At 41.5% G+C, this 14580-nt stretch overlaps 1 protein-coding gene across 2 annotated transcripts in view; it reads left to right on the top strand.

Annotated features, from left to right (window-relative positions):
• Reck (reversion inducing cysteine rich protein with kazal motifs) overlaps nt 1–14580 on the top strand; it is a 65640-nt gene that overhangs the window by 32722 nt on the left and 18338 nt on the right. For both annotated transcript variants that reach the window (XM_075967339.1, XM_075967341.1), the window contains 5 exons: nt 1171–1204; nt 2373–2570; nt 4593–4860; nt 9613–9792; nt 13262–13474. In XM_075967339.1, coding sequence (XP_075823454.1) covers nt 1171–1204; nt 2373–2570; nt 4593–4860; nt 9613–9792; nt 13262–13474 — 893 coding nt within the window. The remainder of the gene's footprint in view (nt 1–1170; nt 1205–2372; nt 2571–4592; nt 4861–9612; nt 9793–13261; nt 13475–14580) is intronic.

The raw sequence follows: 14580 nt of genomic DNA, 5'->3' as shown, positions 1-14580 counted from the left end.
TTTTTCTTTTTTCCCCCCAAGTCAGGGGTTCTCTGTGTAACAGCTCTGACTGTCCTGAAACTTGCTTTGTAGAAGACCAGCCTGGCCTCGAACTCACAGAGATCCACCTCCCCCTGCCTCCCAAATGCTGGGATTAAAGGCCTGCACATCACACCTGGCCTCTCTCATGGTCTTTTGAGACAAGTTCTCAAAGCTCACTGTGTAGCTCAGGCTGGCATTGGACTCAAGATCCTCCTGCCTCAGTCTTCCAAGTGCTGAGATTATAAGCAGATGCCACCGTGCCTAGCTAAGGCCCAGTCACTTAGCTGGACCTGACATTAAGGGTACATCTGATTTCCCTTTATTATTTTTTGGGTAATCATTTATGTTAGTCTTTCTCTTCCAGCTATGAATGATACTAACTCATAGCTAACAAGCCCTGAATATCCAAATGGTTTTTGAACAAGGAGTTTTCTTTTGTTTCTCTTATTTTTTAAGCAATGACTTAATACAGGGTGGGTCTTTCTGAACAACAATCTAATCCTTCTAGAAACATCCATTCTGACCTCAGGCTCTGCTTTTGAAAACTTCTGTGGTCTAGTGCAGTAGCTTCCCACTGCCAAGGGGGTGCTTTCCCTCTGGAGAAAGATAGGGAGTTTCCCGGACTCTGGTTACAAGAACACTAAATGAAAACTATCTTTGAAACTTTGTGTAAAATGTAGATTCTGTCATCGGGTGGGCCGGGAAGTTTGGGTGGTTCCACTGCACAGTCAGGTTTGAGAACAATTAGAGGTAATGTCTGAGGTCACACCAACTCTAAAATGTAGTGGTTACAGGAAATAATGTATGTCTCTGAGCAGCCTTTATTAGGTTACTTTCTAGAAACTATTTCATATTATACAATAAAAAATTGAAATTAATACACTGTGATTCCCTCCACACATACACCTTCACACAGTAATGCATCTCACTTAAGCTTTCTTTGCTTGTTAAATGTTAGTCTATAGCTCAGATTGTTCCCCACCATGTGTTAGGGGACGGTTCCTCTCTTAACCAGAAAGTCATTTTGTAGCATCTGTGTTTCAGCCTTGGACTTAGAAAAGAATGATATCCTGATTTCCATAGAATTCTGAAGTGGAATAAAATTAGAAATTCTGTTTGTTAATTTGTTTGTTTTTCTTTAATTTACAGAATGCTCTTTTCAGTTGCATTAGCAGAAATGAAAGTAAGTATATGTTTGTGATTGTATAAGCAGTCCAGAGAGCAAGACACTTTACAGACATGGTTAGCAGTCAGAACTGATTGCTCAGTTCAGGGTGCCCCCATCTCCCAAGGGTCGTGTGATGATAGGTCTGTGCTTTTATTTATTTCCCAAATATAAAATGCAGTAACTTGCCTTCAAACAATCTTGTTCTGACTTTGAGACAGATTGTATCTCTTGAGAAATGAAGGATGACAGTATAGGAATATTCTTGCAAATATTCAATCTGTGTAGAAAATTTTGAGATTTCCACAATCCCAGAGACCTTAGACAACAATGAGCACCCTAAGAGAGACATACACAGATCCAATCTACATGGAAAGTAGAAAAAGACAAGATCTCCTGAATTGGGAGCATGGGGACTTTGGGGAGGGGAGAGGCAGGGAGGGGAGCAGAGAAAAATGTAGAGGCCAATAAAAATCAATTAAAAAAATGACTACCACACATGCGTGCACGTACACACACACACACACACACACACACACACACACACACACACACCTCTCTAATACACTTGGTCCAGCTTAAAAAAAAACCCTTATTATACTCAAAAAAAGAAAATTTGAGATTTCAGTTTCAAAGTATATATTTGTTAATTTTATTAACTTACCTTGCTATCTCTTAGTTTTTGCTGATCCTATTTTATAAATGTGAGGCACTGTGATTTTGTTTTCTTTGTTTGGTTTTGCCCTGTCTGCAAATCTCCACAAGTGCAGTGGGAAAGAGGCTGTCCCATGCTCTCAGCATGGGCACTCTGGACATTCTGGGAAGCAGCTTTGGTTACGTGACATTTCTAAGGGCTTTGGTGTACATTAGCAGCCCTGACATGTATTAAATGCCAGTGTGTGCTCCCAGATTGTCATTACAGCCAGAAACACTTAAACGTGCATCTGTCCCGCTCCAGGGATCTAGTTGACTAGATAGTCTCAGTCATGAATGGTGACTGTTGTAGATCGGTCACAGATCAGTCGTGGATCAGTGAGCCCGGGACAGTGCTGCTCCTAGTGTTTATCTAGTGTTTATCCGGCACCGCTCTCCTTCTCGCATTCAAAAAGGTGTACTGCTGATCAGTGGAGGCTGAGTTCACACTAACAAAGTTGCTTGTATCTCAGTGTCATCTCTCTTTCCGTAGTGGGCTCAGTGTGCTGCAGTTACGCAGGTCATCACACAAACTGCCGAGAATTCTGTCAAGCCATTTTCCGAACAGACTCTTCTCCTGGTCCATCTCAGATCAAAGCTGTGGAAAATTATTGTGCCTCTGTTAGTCCACAGCTGATCCACTGCGTGAACAATTATACCCAGTCTTATCCCATGAGAAACCCAACAGATAGTAAGTAAAAAGGATGGATTCTTCTCATCTCAGTCTTTGATAAAATGATCCACTCAAAACTTGATGCATTGATGTAGGGTTCTGTGCTCTAGTTCACTTGGGAAACGAGATGCCTTTGGTGTTTGGGTTTAACAGACTGGATGTACAACTGAGTAATTTTCACAGCTATAAGGTACCAAGAAAGAAGGTAATGTGGAGACCACGAGGAAAAGGAAATTCTGCTTTGAAGACGGGAAAGGTCTTTGGTATGGGTATTTTGATGGGAAGCCAGATCATCACCATTAGACTATCAGATAATACCTTTTGACTGAAAATTCCATCTTGTCATTTATGCACAAAAACTTACAAAAATTTGCAACTAAATAAATAATAGGCTGTACATATGCATAGTGTATATAAGAATAAATTAAAAGTGACCCCAATATGTATCAGTAGGCTATTCATTATATTTTGATGCAATAGTATTTTTCTATACTTTACAACTAACAAAGAGGAGGTTTTTTATACAGAAAGTCTAAGGTGTGTTAAGAAAACAAAGCAATGGCCAGGCGGTGGTGGCACGCGCCTTTAATCCCAGAACTCGAGAGGCGGAGGCAGGTAGATCTCAGTGAGTTTGAGGCCAGCCTGGTCTACAAAAACGAGTTCCAGGACAGGCTCCAAAGCTACAGAAAAACCCTGTCTCAACAAAACAAAACAACAGACAAAAAAAGAACACAAAGCAAGTTTCAGAACTGAAAGTATAGTCTTAGTTGTACTCAATTGTTCCACACTGTATAGTTCTGTGATGCTGGCACTCTATCAATGAAAATTTCTTCCTTTAATAATAAAAAAATTAAAAATAAGAGAATGATATTTTTGAAAAACCAAGGCCTCCTAATGAACCTGTTCTATGATGTCTTCACACACCTGTTTTGTATATCCTTGAATCTGTTCTGCTCATCTAGAGGTGATCAGATTTTAAAGAACTGACACAGGATCCATTTATAAGCCAGATGCTAGTGTCTTGCTTTATACTGGAATATTGTAAGACTCATTTATAATCTTGAAAGCAGTGTGCCTTGTTTGGTCCTAATTGAAATCAGAGTCTGAGGCTTCTGACATTCTGTGCTGTGGCAGTGTGGTGAAAATCAGAGATGTGGCCCTCATGTGTTTCTAAGCAGACCTGTGTTTTCTGACATTTGGGCTACACTGAAGTGTTGCTGGTGGTGAGGAGATAGAAGGTTTAAAAAAAGGCAGAAAGAGAATAACCTCCAACATCTGTCCTAACACAGGAGTCTAGAAAAGAAGGCTTCAAACCGAGTGTGTCTTCAAACGCAGATACCTGAGAAAACTACTTGAGAGAACTCTTCTGAAGTCGATAGCCTGATTGAAAGTCTTCTTTCAGTTTCTAGTTCTTTGTAGAAAATTAAAGGCTGGGTGAGCGGGGCCATAGTTCATAGGCAATCACGGCTCATTAGCATGTTTGAGGCCCTGCTTCAATCCCTGTCATTAAAAAAGAAAAGAAAATTAAAGGCAGAAATAAACTAAGATATTGTCAGAGTTCATATTATTTAAATTACAATGTATGAAAAATTACAGTGTATATTAATTAGCCTCTACAGACTTACAGAAGTCTGTGGTGTCCTGGGGGATGATTAAGTGGAATGTTTTTAACACTGTGGGAATTAGTCATCAGTCTTACATAAAAGAGCACAGTCCACTAGACACAAGCAGGAAATGAGCCCACTTTGATTTGTGGTATCTTTTCCAAGAACATAAAATGATTTAGATGAGGCTTCTTAGGTGTGGGATGACTTTCATTTTGTAAGGATAGTTTTAGAAAGCTCCTTACTGGGGACTGTGGTGAATTCTGGGAAGAGAAACGTTGCACGGCTTGCACTGCAGGATGATGGAGAGCTGAGGAGGCCCTGTGTGCTGCAGAAATGTGCGGGGTGGCTATTGTTTTCCACTTGCCCCCCCTGCTCTCTTCTGAGCAGTGTATGTTGTACACCAGCTAATAAAGCGCTCATGTCCTGAATGCAGGTTTGTATTGCTGTGACAGAGCCGAAGACCACGCATGCCAAAATGCCTGCAAGAGAATTCTCATGTCTAAGAAAACAGAAACCGAGATTGTTGATGGTCTCATCGAGGGGTGTAAGACCCAGCCCTTGCCTCAAGATCCTCTCTGGCAGTGTTTTCTTGAAAGCTCCCAGTCGGTTCACCCTGGAGTCACAGTCCACCCTCCCCCCTCAACTGGCCTTGATGGGGCTAAGTTGCATTGCTGCTCTAAAGCAAACACTTCAACATGCAGGTTAGTATCTCATTTCCCTTATTAACATCAGGAGAAAACAGGATTCTAATTGGTGATTTCTAGCAAATGTGTTATTCTTGTGTTGTCTAGGCTTAGCATTTGAGAGATATAAAATTTGACTTGGGGCTTAAGCAATCTCAGTACAACAGATAAATAGAAGATATAAAATCTTTAATTCTTTTTAAATTAAAAAAACATATAGTACTTTATGTGTGAATGTTTTATCTGCACATCTGTACTTGGGTGCATGAGTGGTGCCCCCAGAGGCCAGAGAGGGCACCAGATCCCCAGGAGCTGGAGTTACAGACAACTGCAAGTTACCATGTAGGTGCTGGGAACTGAACCGGGGAACCCTGCAGGAACAGTAAGCCTCTTCACCACTAAGCCATCTCACCAGCCCAAAACCTTTCATTGTTTTATTCAGCAAATATTTACTGAAGACCATTTAAATCATACAGTATTTTAGGACCAGCAAGGTCACTTATCAGGTAAAGACACCTGCCACTAAACCAGATTAATTAATGAAATGATCTGAGTTTTATTCTTGGGGTTCACATGATGGGTGGAAAAACCAGACTCTCAAGTTGTTCTCTTATTGCCTTACATGCGTGAATGCACATGCATTAATTAAATGTAATTTAATTAAAAAATTTTGGGGTGGCGAGTGTAACTCAATTGGTAGAGTACTCGCCTTGTGTGTACAAACTCCCAAATACCATCTGAACTAGTCATAGTGATTTGACTCTATGATCCCAGCATTTAGCAGGTAGAGACAGGAGGATCAAGGTCAACCTCAGCTACATACTAAGTTCAAGGCCAGCCTAAGCCATATGAGACCCTCTGTTAAAAGGCAGGTACTTTGAAGTTAAAATCTTTTGTCAAATTAGAACAACCTTAGTGGGGTTGGCATCTGTGTTATGGAAAGTTATGTCTGTGTTGGGAAGGAAGGTCTGTGACAAAATATCTATCATAACAAATGAGGAAAGATTTATTTTGGTCTACTGTTTCAAAGGATTCAGTCCACAGTCCCCTGGCTCCACTAGCTTGCCCTGAGGAGAAACAACGTCACAGTGAGGGTGTGATGGATCAGAGTTGCTCTTCCAGTGGCCTACCTCCTTCAGTTAAAGTTTCTACTAACTCTCAGAATAGGGTTGTCAGTCAGGGACCAGTCCTTCATCACAAAAGCCTGTAAGGAATTATCTCACATCCAAATCATAGCAGCATCAACTAGTATTACACCTATGCATAAAAAATAATGTATATGTGAACAGAGGAAACTGTAGAGATTTAAAAAGTGAGTGGCGATACCTAAGATTGTAATGAGTTGCTTGTCTTAAGTTACTTTCTATTGCTGTGATAAGACACCGTTGCCAAGGACCTTACAGAAGAAAGAGTTTCAGAGGGTTAGAACCCATAACTGTCATGGTGGGGAGCATGGCAACAGGCAGGCAGGCATGGTGCTGGAGCTGGAGCTGGGAGCTCTCATGTGAAACACTGTTATAAACACAGAGAAAGAATGGCATAAGTCCCTCTCCCCAGTGACACACCCCTGTTAGTGGAGGCCGCTTGTTTGTTCCTGGCTACCCAGACCACAAAATAATCACTCAGAAATTGTATTATTTACAATACTGTTTGGCCAATAGCTTAAGCTTATTTCTGGCTAACTCTGATATCCTAAACTAACCCATGTCTATTAATCTGTATGTCGTCATGTGGCTGTGGCTTACTGGGTAAAGTTCTGTCCAGCGTCTGTCTCCAGTGGGGTTACATGGTTTCTCCAGACTCCGCCTTCTTTCTCCCAGCATTCAATTTAGTTTTTTCCACCTAGCTCCATTCTGTCCTGTCTATAGGCCAAGGAAGTTTCTTTATTCATTAACCAATAAAAGCAACACATATACAGAAGGACTTCCCATGCCACACCCCCTCTAACAAGGCCACACCTTCTAATCCTTCCCAATAGTTCCACCATCTGAGGACCAAATGTTCAAATCTATGAGCCTATGGGGGCCATTCTCATTCAAACCACCACAAGGATGTAACAGAAGTTTGTGTTAGTAGAGGTATTTTGTACAGAAAGGGGCCAAACATTACCAAGATATTCTGAAGGGAAAAAAGACACCATACATAAAACAACTTTTTTTTTAAATTGGATGGACCATTACAAAAAGAAATTATGTCTAGGATAATCCATCAGATTTTACCAAGGATACAGAAAGTCTAAACAAAGACAATTAAAAGGCTTAATTGAAGTAAAGCTGGCCCTGTGATTACAGAAATGGATTCTGTACAGAAGTTAATAAAGGTATTAATGAGAGGGACATTGAGTTGTTTTTGAATGCCCACAAAAATAAGTTTATTTCTGCATTGAGTTGCTAGAGCTTGGGGTGGTTTTTGTTGCTGTTTATCCTTTGTCTGTCTGTTTTTTGTTTTGGTTTTTTAAGAGTGTTTTTCTGTGCAGCCTTGGCTGTTCTAAAATTTACTCTGTAGACCAGGCTGGCCTCAAACTCAGAGATCTGCCTGCCTCTACCTCACAAGTGCTGGAATGTGTGCCACCATGTCCAGCTTGGTTTTGGTTTTGAAGAGTTTTGTTTTTTAAACATTTGTTTAGGAGGGGTCTGCTATGGTTCATGTGGAGGTCAAAGGACAACATGAGAGTCAGTTCTCTCTTTCCACCATGTGAATCCCAGGCTGCAGGCTTGGCAGCAGGCCCTTCCGCCTGCTGAGCCATCTTAACAACTCAGGGATAGGGCTTACAGATTGCCGAACGCTTTCCATTTCGTCAGACGTGATCTTTCTGAAACCTTGTGAGATAATTGGGGAAATTTGTGTAATTTCTATTTTAAATGTTAGAAACTAACTCTGAAATGTTGAATAATCTGCTCATGGCAAATATGGGAAGTTAAAGGGGAGAGAAAGTACTGGCTTCCTTCTCCAAATGTGCAAGCTCCCCTATGAGCCAGGTCTGGTCTGTGATACTGCACCTCCAGGGCCTTGAACAGGCACGCAGATAACACAGGGAGAGTGGACAGAGATGCCTTCTTTGGGACTGGAGAGATGGGTCAGCGGTTAAGAGCACTGACTGCTCTTCCAGAGGACCCAGGTTCAATTCCCAGCACCCACATGACAATTCACAACTCTCTGTAACTCCAGTTCCAGCAGATCTGATGTACTTTTCCTGCCAACATTAGTATCAAGCATACACATGGTGTACAGACCATGCAGGCAAGCATTCATACACACTAAAAAATAAAACAGACACAAAACTTCTTCATAGGGGTATTTATGAGAGTCAAATAGCTGTGGGGACAGTAGAAATACTTACAATTTTGGTTTTGGTTTTTTTTTTTTTTTTTGGTTTTTCGAGACAGGGTTTCTCTGTGGCTTTGGAGCCTGCCCTGGAACTAGCTCTGTAGACCAGGCTGGTAAAGAACTCACAGAGATCCGCCTGCCTCTGCCTCCCGAGTGCTGGGATTAAAGGTGTGCGCCACCCTCACCCGGCTACAATTTTGTATATTTCAATGATGTCAAATTTTTATAGTGAACATATATTACTTTTATAAAAATTAAACTAATAAGTCCAATGTATAAGACCATTTTAATGACCTACCAGTATTGCTTTATTGTAGAAACACTTATACTGCTTTGCAGTTGTCAAATCCTGAAGATCAGAATGTCAGGTATCAATTGCAGTAGTGTGTAGAAGATTTGAGTATCTTAAGGAATATAAGTGGTCAAAACAAACTCTAATTGTAAACTCCACCCCCATAGTTTCTGGTTCTACGGATTGAACCTAAGGTCTTAAATACCCTAGACACATAGTCTCACACTGAGTTACATCCCAAACCATTAAAATGCTTCTTTAGAGGAGAATTCTGCCTCCTCTGGTTAGCATAACTAGGGGAACATACCTAGGTTAGCATACTTTTGTGGAGGTAAAACCATGTGCTTTACTGTAAGTATATACTGGAAAAAGAAGGAGGATAAGAAAGACATGAGAAAAAATAATTGTACCAGAACTAAGAGTGTATGAAACACCTTAAGGGACTGTAAAATGTAGTATTTAGCTTTCTATCAGTTATGGCAAAGCGGGTTGAATGGTTTGGGTTTTTTTTAATTTATTTATTTATTGAAGTTTATTTATTGCTGGGGTGGGGTAGGGTGAGCACACATGCCATGGAATCTGTGTAGAGGTCAGAGGTCAACTTTGCAGTTTATTCTCTCCTTCCACCTTTATGTGGGTATTGGGGGTCAAATTCAGGTCACCAGGCTTATGTGGTAAGCTCCTTTACCCACTCCACCATCTCTAAGTACCATTCTGTCCCATGGATGATTTTATTTTAATATACACATTGGGTTGCATTTTTTGCTTGGATGGCTGTTTTACCTGCATGCATGTCTGTGCACCACATGCAAGTTTAAGGGCCCTCAGAGGCCAGAAGAGTGTGTTGGGTCCCCTGGAATTGGAGCACAGGCAGTTATGAGCTGCCATGTGGGTACTGGGGATCAAATCTGGGCCCCCTGGAAGAGCTCTTAATTGATGAGCCACTGCTCCAGCCACCATGCATGGATGGTTTTTTAAAGGCCATTTTTTGTGGAGAAGATTGCCTTTTCTGCTTCCAAATTCCAGGAGCTAGTTAGTTGTCCTTTTCTCTTTGTGTCCATAAAGATGAAGATTATAGAATTGGAGTTTTGCACAGCTCAAATACGCATTGGGCTTCTCTCTAACGTTCTGCATTTATTCTTTTCTTCCAGGGAACTATGCATGAAACTTTATAGCATGAGCTGGGGGAACACGCAGAGTTGGCAGGAGTTTGACCGCATCTGTGAATACAATCCGGTGGAGGTGTCCATGCTGACATGTCTCGCTGATGTCCGGGAACCTTGCCAGTTGGGCTGTCGGAACCTCACTTACTGTACGAACTTTAACAACAGGTAGAAAAGTGTTATATATGAAGATGGAGATGCACTATCATTCATTTACTTGTTTTCAGTAAATACCACTTTCTGTTGTGCCCTTCTGGGGTAAAAGAAAGCTGTATTTCTTTTCTTTCTTTTTTTTTGGTGTTTCAAGATGGGTTTTCTCTGTAGCTTTGGAGCCTGTCCTGGAACTAGCTCTTGTAGACCAGGCTGGCCTCAGACTCACAGAGATCCGCCTGCCTCTGCCTCCCGAGTGCTGGGATTAAAGGTGTGCACCACCACCATCTGGCAAAAGCTGTATTTCTTTTCTTGAAATGCTCTGTCCCTTTAGTGTGGCCCCTAGAAAGGAAATATGATTGCAAAATCTCTTCTAACCTAAAGATGCCCCAAGTTTCTGGGACTCAGAGACTGTTTAGGGCCTTCTGTTCCTTTTCCTCTCTGCACTAGTGGAAACTGCAGAACAGATCATTTCTGTGCTCTGGACGCTCTTTTCTGTTCTCTTCAGTCACTGAGATATGTTCCAGGCTCTGATCTTGGCCCCCTTTCCTCCTCTTACTATCCTTGATATCTCAGGATACTCTGATTTGAATTGTTCTGTAAGTAATCTCTTTAAATTAAACAAGTGACTCACTGAGCGGATGGTGATTGCACCAGCCTGGTCTACATAGTGAAGTCAAGGACAGATAGAGCTACATAGTGAGCTTCTGTCTTGAAAAAAGGGACGATGATTCCAGTTAATAAGTACGCCACATATGTGGAATTGCTAAGGGAATAGATTTGATATGTTTTCCACAAAAACAGGACAAAGTATTTGTGTTAGTATGTATTAGTTTGATATAGCCACTCCACAATATATACATAATTCAAAACATCATAGCAGTTAAAAGTGCTTTTTAAAAAAGAATATATATGAAGAAGTTAGTCCTAAGAAATATGAATTAGAACGTCTGTGAATACTTCCTCAGACCCATTAGAATGGCTAGACTAAAAGCCTGGCAGGTGTGCAGAGTGTGTGGGTTCTCACTCTTTCCTGCTGGGTTAAATCTGTGGCCTGTCAGCTCTGTTCTGAAGTGTTTATTCACCCAGGAGACATGAAGGCACATGTCCAGGAAAGTCTCTGTGCCAGCATTATCTGTAATCTCCCATTCTGGGAGAGGACTCCAAAACATCCTCAGGGGGATGAAAAAAAATGACAATAGTTCCAAAAGTGGAGTGGCTTACAGAAGGACAGCAAACTCCTAAGACACTCAAATATGAATGGGCTTACATCCAGCAGAGGAAGCCCAATATTCTCTGTGCTTTCAGACACATGAAGTCTAAGAATAAGAAAAAGTAGTCTGTGGGGATAAGAACCAGAAAACCAGGGGCATCAGCGAACATCAGCGTGGTAGAAATGTTCTGTATTGTACACAGTTCTTGCTTTTGGGGGGGGGTGTTTGTTTTTGAGACAGGAACTCAGTGCATAACCCTGGTTATTCTGGAACTCCGTATATAGACCAGATTGGCTTCAAACTCACAGAGATCACCTGTCTCTGATCCTCAGTGTTGGGATTAGAGACACATACCATCCACCACACCCAACTTGTGTAGGGTTTTAGTCACATAGCTGGGTACAGTCTTCAAACATTGAACTAGATTCTCAACCTATACATTATAATGCGTATGATTAAACTCCAGCAAGTTTTTGTTGTTCTTTTATTTGTTTGAAACAAGGTCTCATGTAGCCCAGGCTGGCCTCAAACTAGCTATACATCTGAGTCTGGACTTGAACTCCTCATCCTCTTGCCTCTCCCTCCAAATATGAGAATTACAGGAATGCACCTATCATGGCTGGCTTTAAAGTAGTATTTTATATTAATTTAATTAATTTTTTTCCTCATCAAAAGGTACTACCAGACACTAAAGAGAAAAAAACAGAACCTAGCAGAAAGTATTTATGCGACACGTGTCTGAAAAAGGACATGCCTGTAATGCATGAAGACCCCTTTCATCAGTTTCAACTTTTTTTTCAGATTTTTTTTTATGTGTATGAGTGCTTTGCCTGCCTGTATCTGAGTACCACATACATGCAGTGCCTGAGGTAGGCCAGAAGAGGGCATCAGAGCTCCTGGAACTAAAGTTACAGATGGTTTTGAGCCACTCCATGGATGCTGGGAACTGAGCCTGGGTTCTCTGCAAGAGCAGCCAGTTCTCACATCACTGAGCCATCTCTCCAGCTCTCCGCTTTATTTTAAACATAATTTCTTTATTGATTCTTTGGGAATTTCCCAATTTAAAACCAAACCAAACAAACAAACAAAAATACTTATTTTGCTCCTCCATCTTTCCTGCCTCTCCACTTGTCTTAGTGGCGTTGGGAGCCACTGTGTGGTGTTCAGTAGACCCTTTAGTCCTCTCTGCTTTACTTGGGAGCCACTGTGTGGTGTTCAGTAGACCCTTTAGTCCTATCTGCTTTACTTGCAAATTTCTGAGTCACTGGTCTGGCTCAAGGCCTTTGGTGTCTGGTACACCATCATCACCAGAGCCTCTCTGAAACCCCTCTTGGCTATCCCACGGTCCCAGTCATGAGATCCTGTTGGTACCCTTCACATGCTCCAGTAGGTCATAGATGAGGTAGGTGTTAGAGTGCAGCCCTCAACTTTTTAAAAGGGCCAGAAAAAAGCATTTCACACAAAGTAACATTTATTGGGGCTGCTATTAAAGAGCACTGGCTGCTATTCCAGAGGTCCTGAGTTCAATCCCCAGCAACCATATGGTGGTTCACAACCATCTATAATGGGATCTGGTACCCTCTTCTGGAGGAACACTGTATACTTAATAAATAAAATCTAAAAAAATTAACATTTATTAATAGATCATAGCTAACAATAAAAAGGAATAAAATACTTGTATATACAACAACATGGGTCAAAAAGATTATGGTTTGATGACTGTTCCAGGCCCCTCAAATAGAGTATGAGTTCACTTATATGAAATTCTAAAACAGGCTAAAGTAATTGTGATGTTCTTTGTATGAGGAGTGTAAACCATGGGCTGATTTGACAGGGCACACAGGGAACTGTCTGCTGTGGTACAAATGTTCCAGTACAAGTTCACATGCCTTTCTAGGAGCAGCTATACATTTGGCAAGTCACATTGCATTTATAATATGTGCATTTTGTTTTTTATTATACCTCAGTTTTAAAGACATAGACTCATTTATTTTGTGAAATAAAATGAGATGGTCTGGGAATGTTAGTCCTTTCTAAAGCACCTTGAAGTTTTAAACCGCTTCCTAAGAACCCAAGTTAAATTAAAATATGCAGTCAGTGACTTGATGCCACGTTGAGCTTCAGGTGCTTGCGGCCAGAAGCCTATGATTAATTTCATGCACTCTCTCTTTAAGAAAATCAATTTTTCTTAATGTGTGAATGTATGAAGATTTTATTCATTGCTTCTATCTAGGAAATAATTTGTCTCAGTTCCTTCTGAATTCCTTTCTCAGGCCAACAGAACTTTTCAGGAGCTGCAATGCTCAGTCTGACCAGGGAGCCATGAATGACATGAAGCTGTGGGAGAAAGGCAGCATAAAGATGCCCTTCATCAGCATCCCTGTTCTCGACATCAAAAAGTGCCTGCCAGAAATGTGGAAAGCCATTGCGTGTTCGCTGCAGATTAAGCCTTGCCATAGTAAATCCCGAGGAAGCATTATCTGCAAGTAAGTGGGTCTTTCTCTGGTGACGCGGTTTGGGCTCCGACCTCCCTGATCTCTGGCAGAGCCTCTCTTTAGAACTTTCTCCTCTGTGCCTCTGCCCCTCCCCCAGGGCAATGCTTTCACACTCTGCTCTGCTTGAAATATGCTCCCGCACCTTCTTGCCTGAGGCTCCTTCTTGGCTCCTGTCAAATACCAGACATTCCTATGGTGCCTTCCCACATTCCGTTGGCTGATACTAACTTATCCTTAGTGCAAATTCCCATAGAACTCCATGTGTACTTTATTATGGAATTGAGCTTAAGAAACAGTTTCTAAATACCTTCAGTGCACAGTTATGCTTTATGCTTTACATCTTTACTATATTTATTTATTTGGTATGTGTTCATTTGTATACCTGTCACAGAGTGTACGGACATCAGAGGACAATTCGAGGGTCCCAGGGATTGAATTCAGCCTTCACAGCAGGCACCTTTATGGCAAGCCATCTTGCTGGCCCTGTATTTATACTTTTTAAAGCACTTTTACAGAGTGAGGGAGACTCTGAAAGAATAAGATACCTGGGTGAGAGTGTGGTAGCTTCCAGGGATCAAGCTCAAGTTGTTCTTCAGGCTTGGTGCACAGCCCCTCTACCCACTCAGCTATCTCAGGCTCTCTATAGTTTTAATTGTGTTCTTGTCTGTTTGTCGTAGGAATTTACTTTCTGGACCATTGTCTTTTTTCCTCTTTGTTCTTTCTCCTTTGTAGCATGATTAATAAAAACCTAGAGACAGAAATTGGGGTTTCAGCCTGAAGGTCAGAAAGGCAAATCAGCCACCCACTGCTCTTACCTATGCCTCAGTCCGAAATGTGATCCTGCCTCCAGGAATCTCAGAATGAGACTGTGTCTATGAGCTGTCTCCTCCCACTTTATATTCCTCTCTAGGGCTGGGATTAAAGGCGTGCACCGTCTGGTTTCTATGGCAAACTAGTATGGCTGCTGGGATTAAAGGTGTGTGTTACCATATCCTGGTCTGTAAGGCTGGCCAGTGGGGCTGTTTTACTTTTCTGATCCTCAGGCAAGCTTTATTTATTAAAGTACAAATGAAATGCCACTCCAGTCCTTTGCAGCT

This window comes from Microtus pennsylvanicus, chromosome 3 (assembly GCF_037038515.1).
Source record: "Microtus pennsylvanicus isolate mMicPen1 chromosome 3, mMicPen1.hap1, whole genome shotgun sequence".
Taxonomy (NCBI): domain Eukaryota; kingdom Metazoa; phylum Chordata; class Mammalia; order Rodentia; family Cricetidae; genus Microtus; species Microtus pennsylvanicus.
Note: the sequence above shows the minus strand (reverse complement) of the source record. Positions and strands in the feature narration are given on the sequence as shown.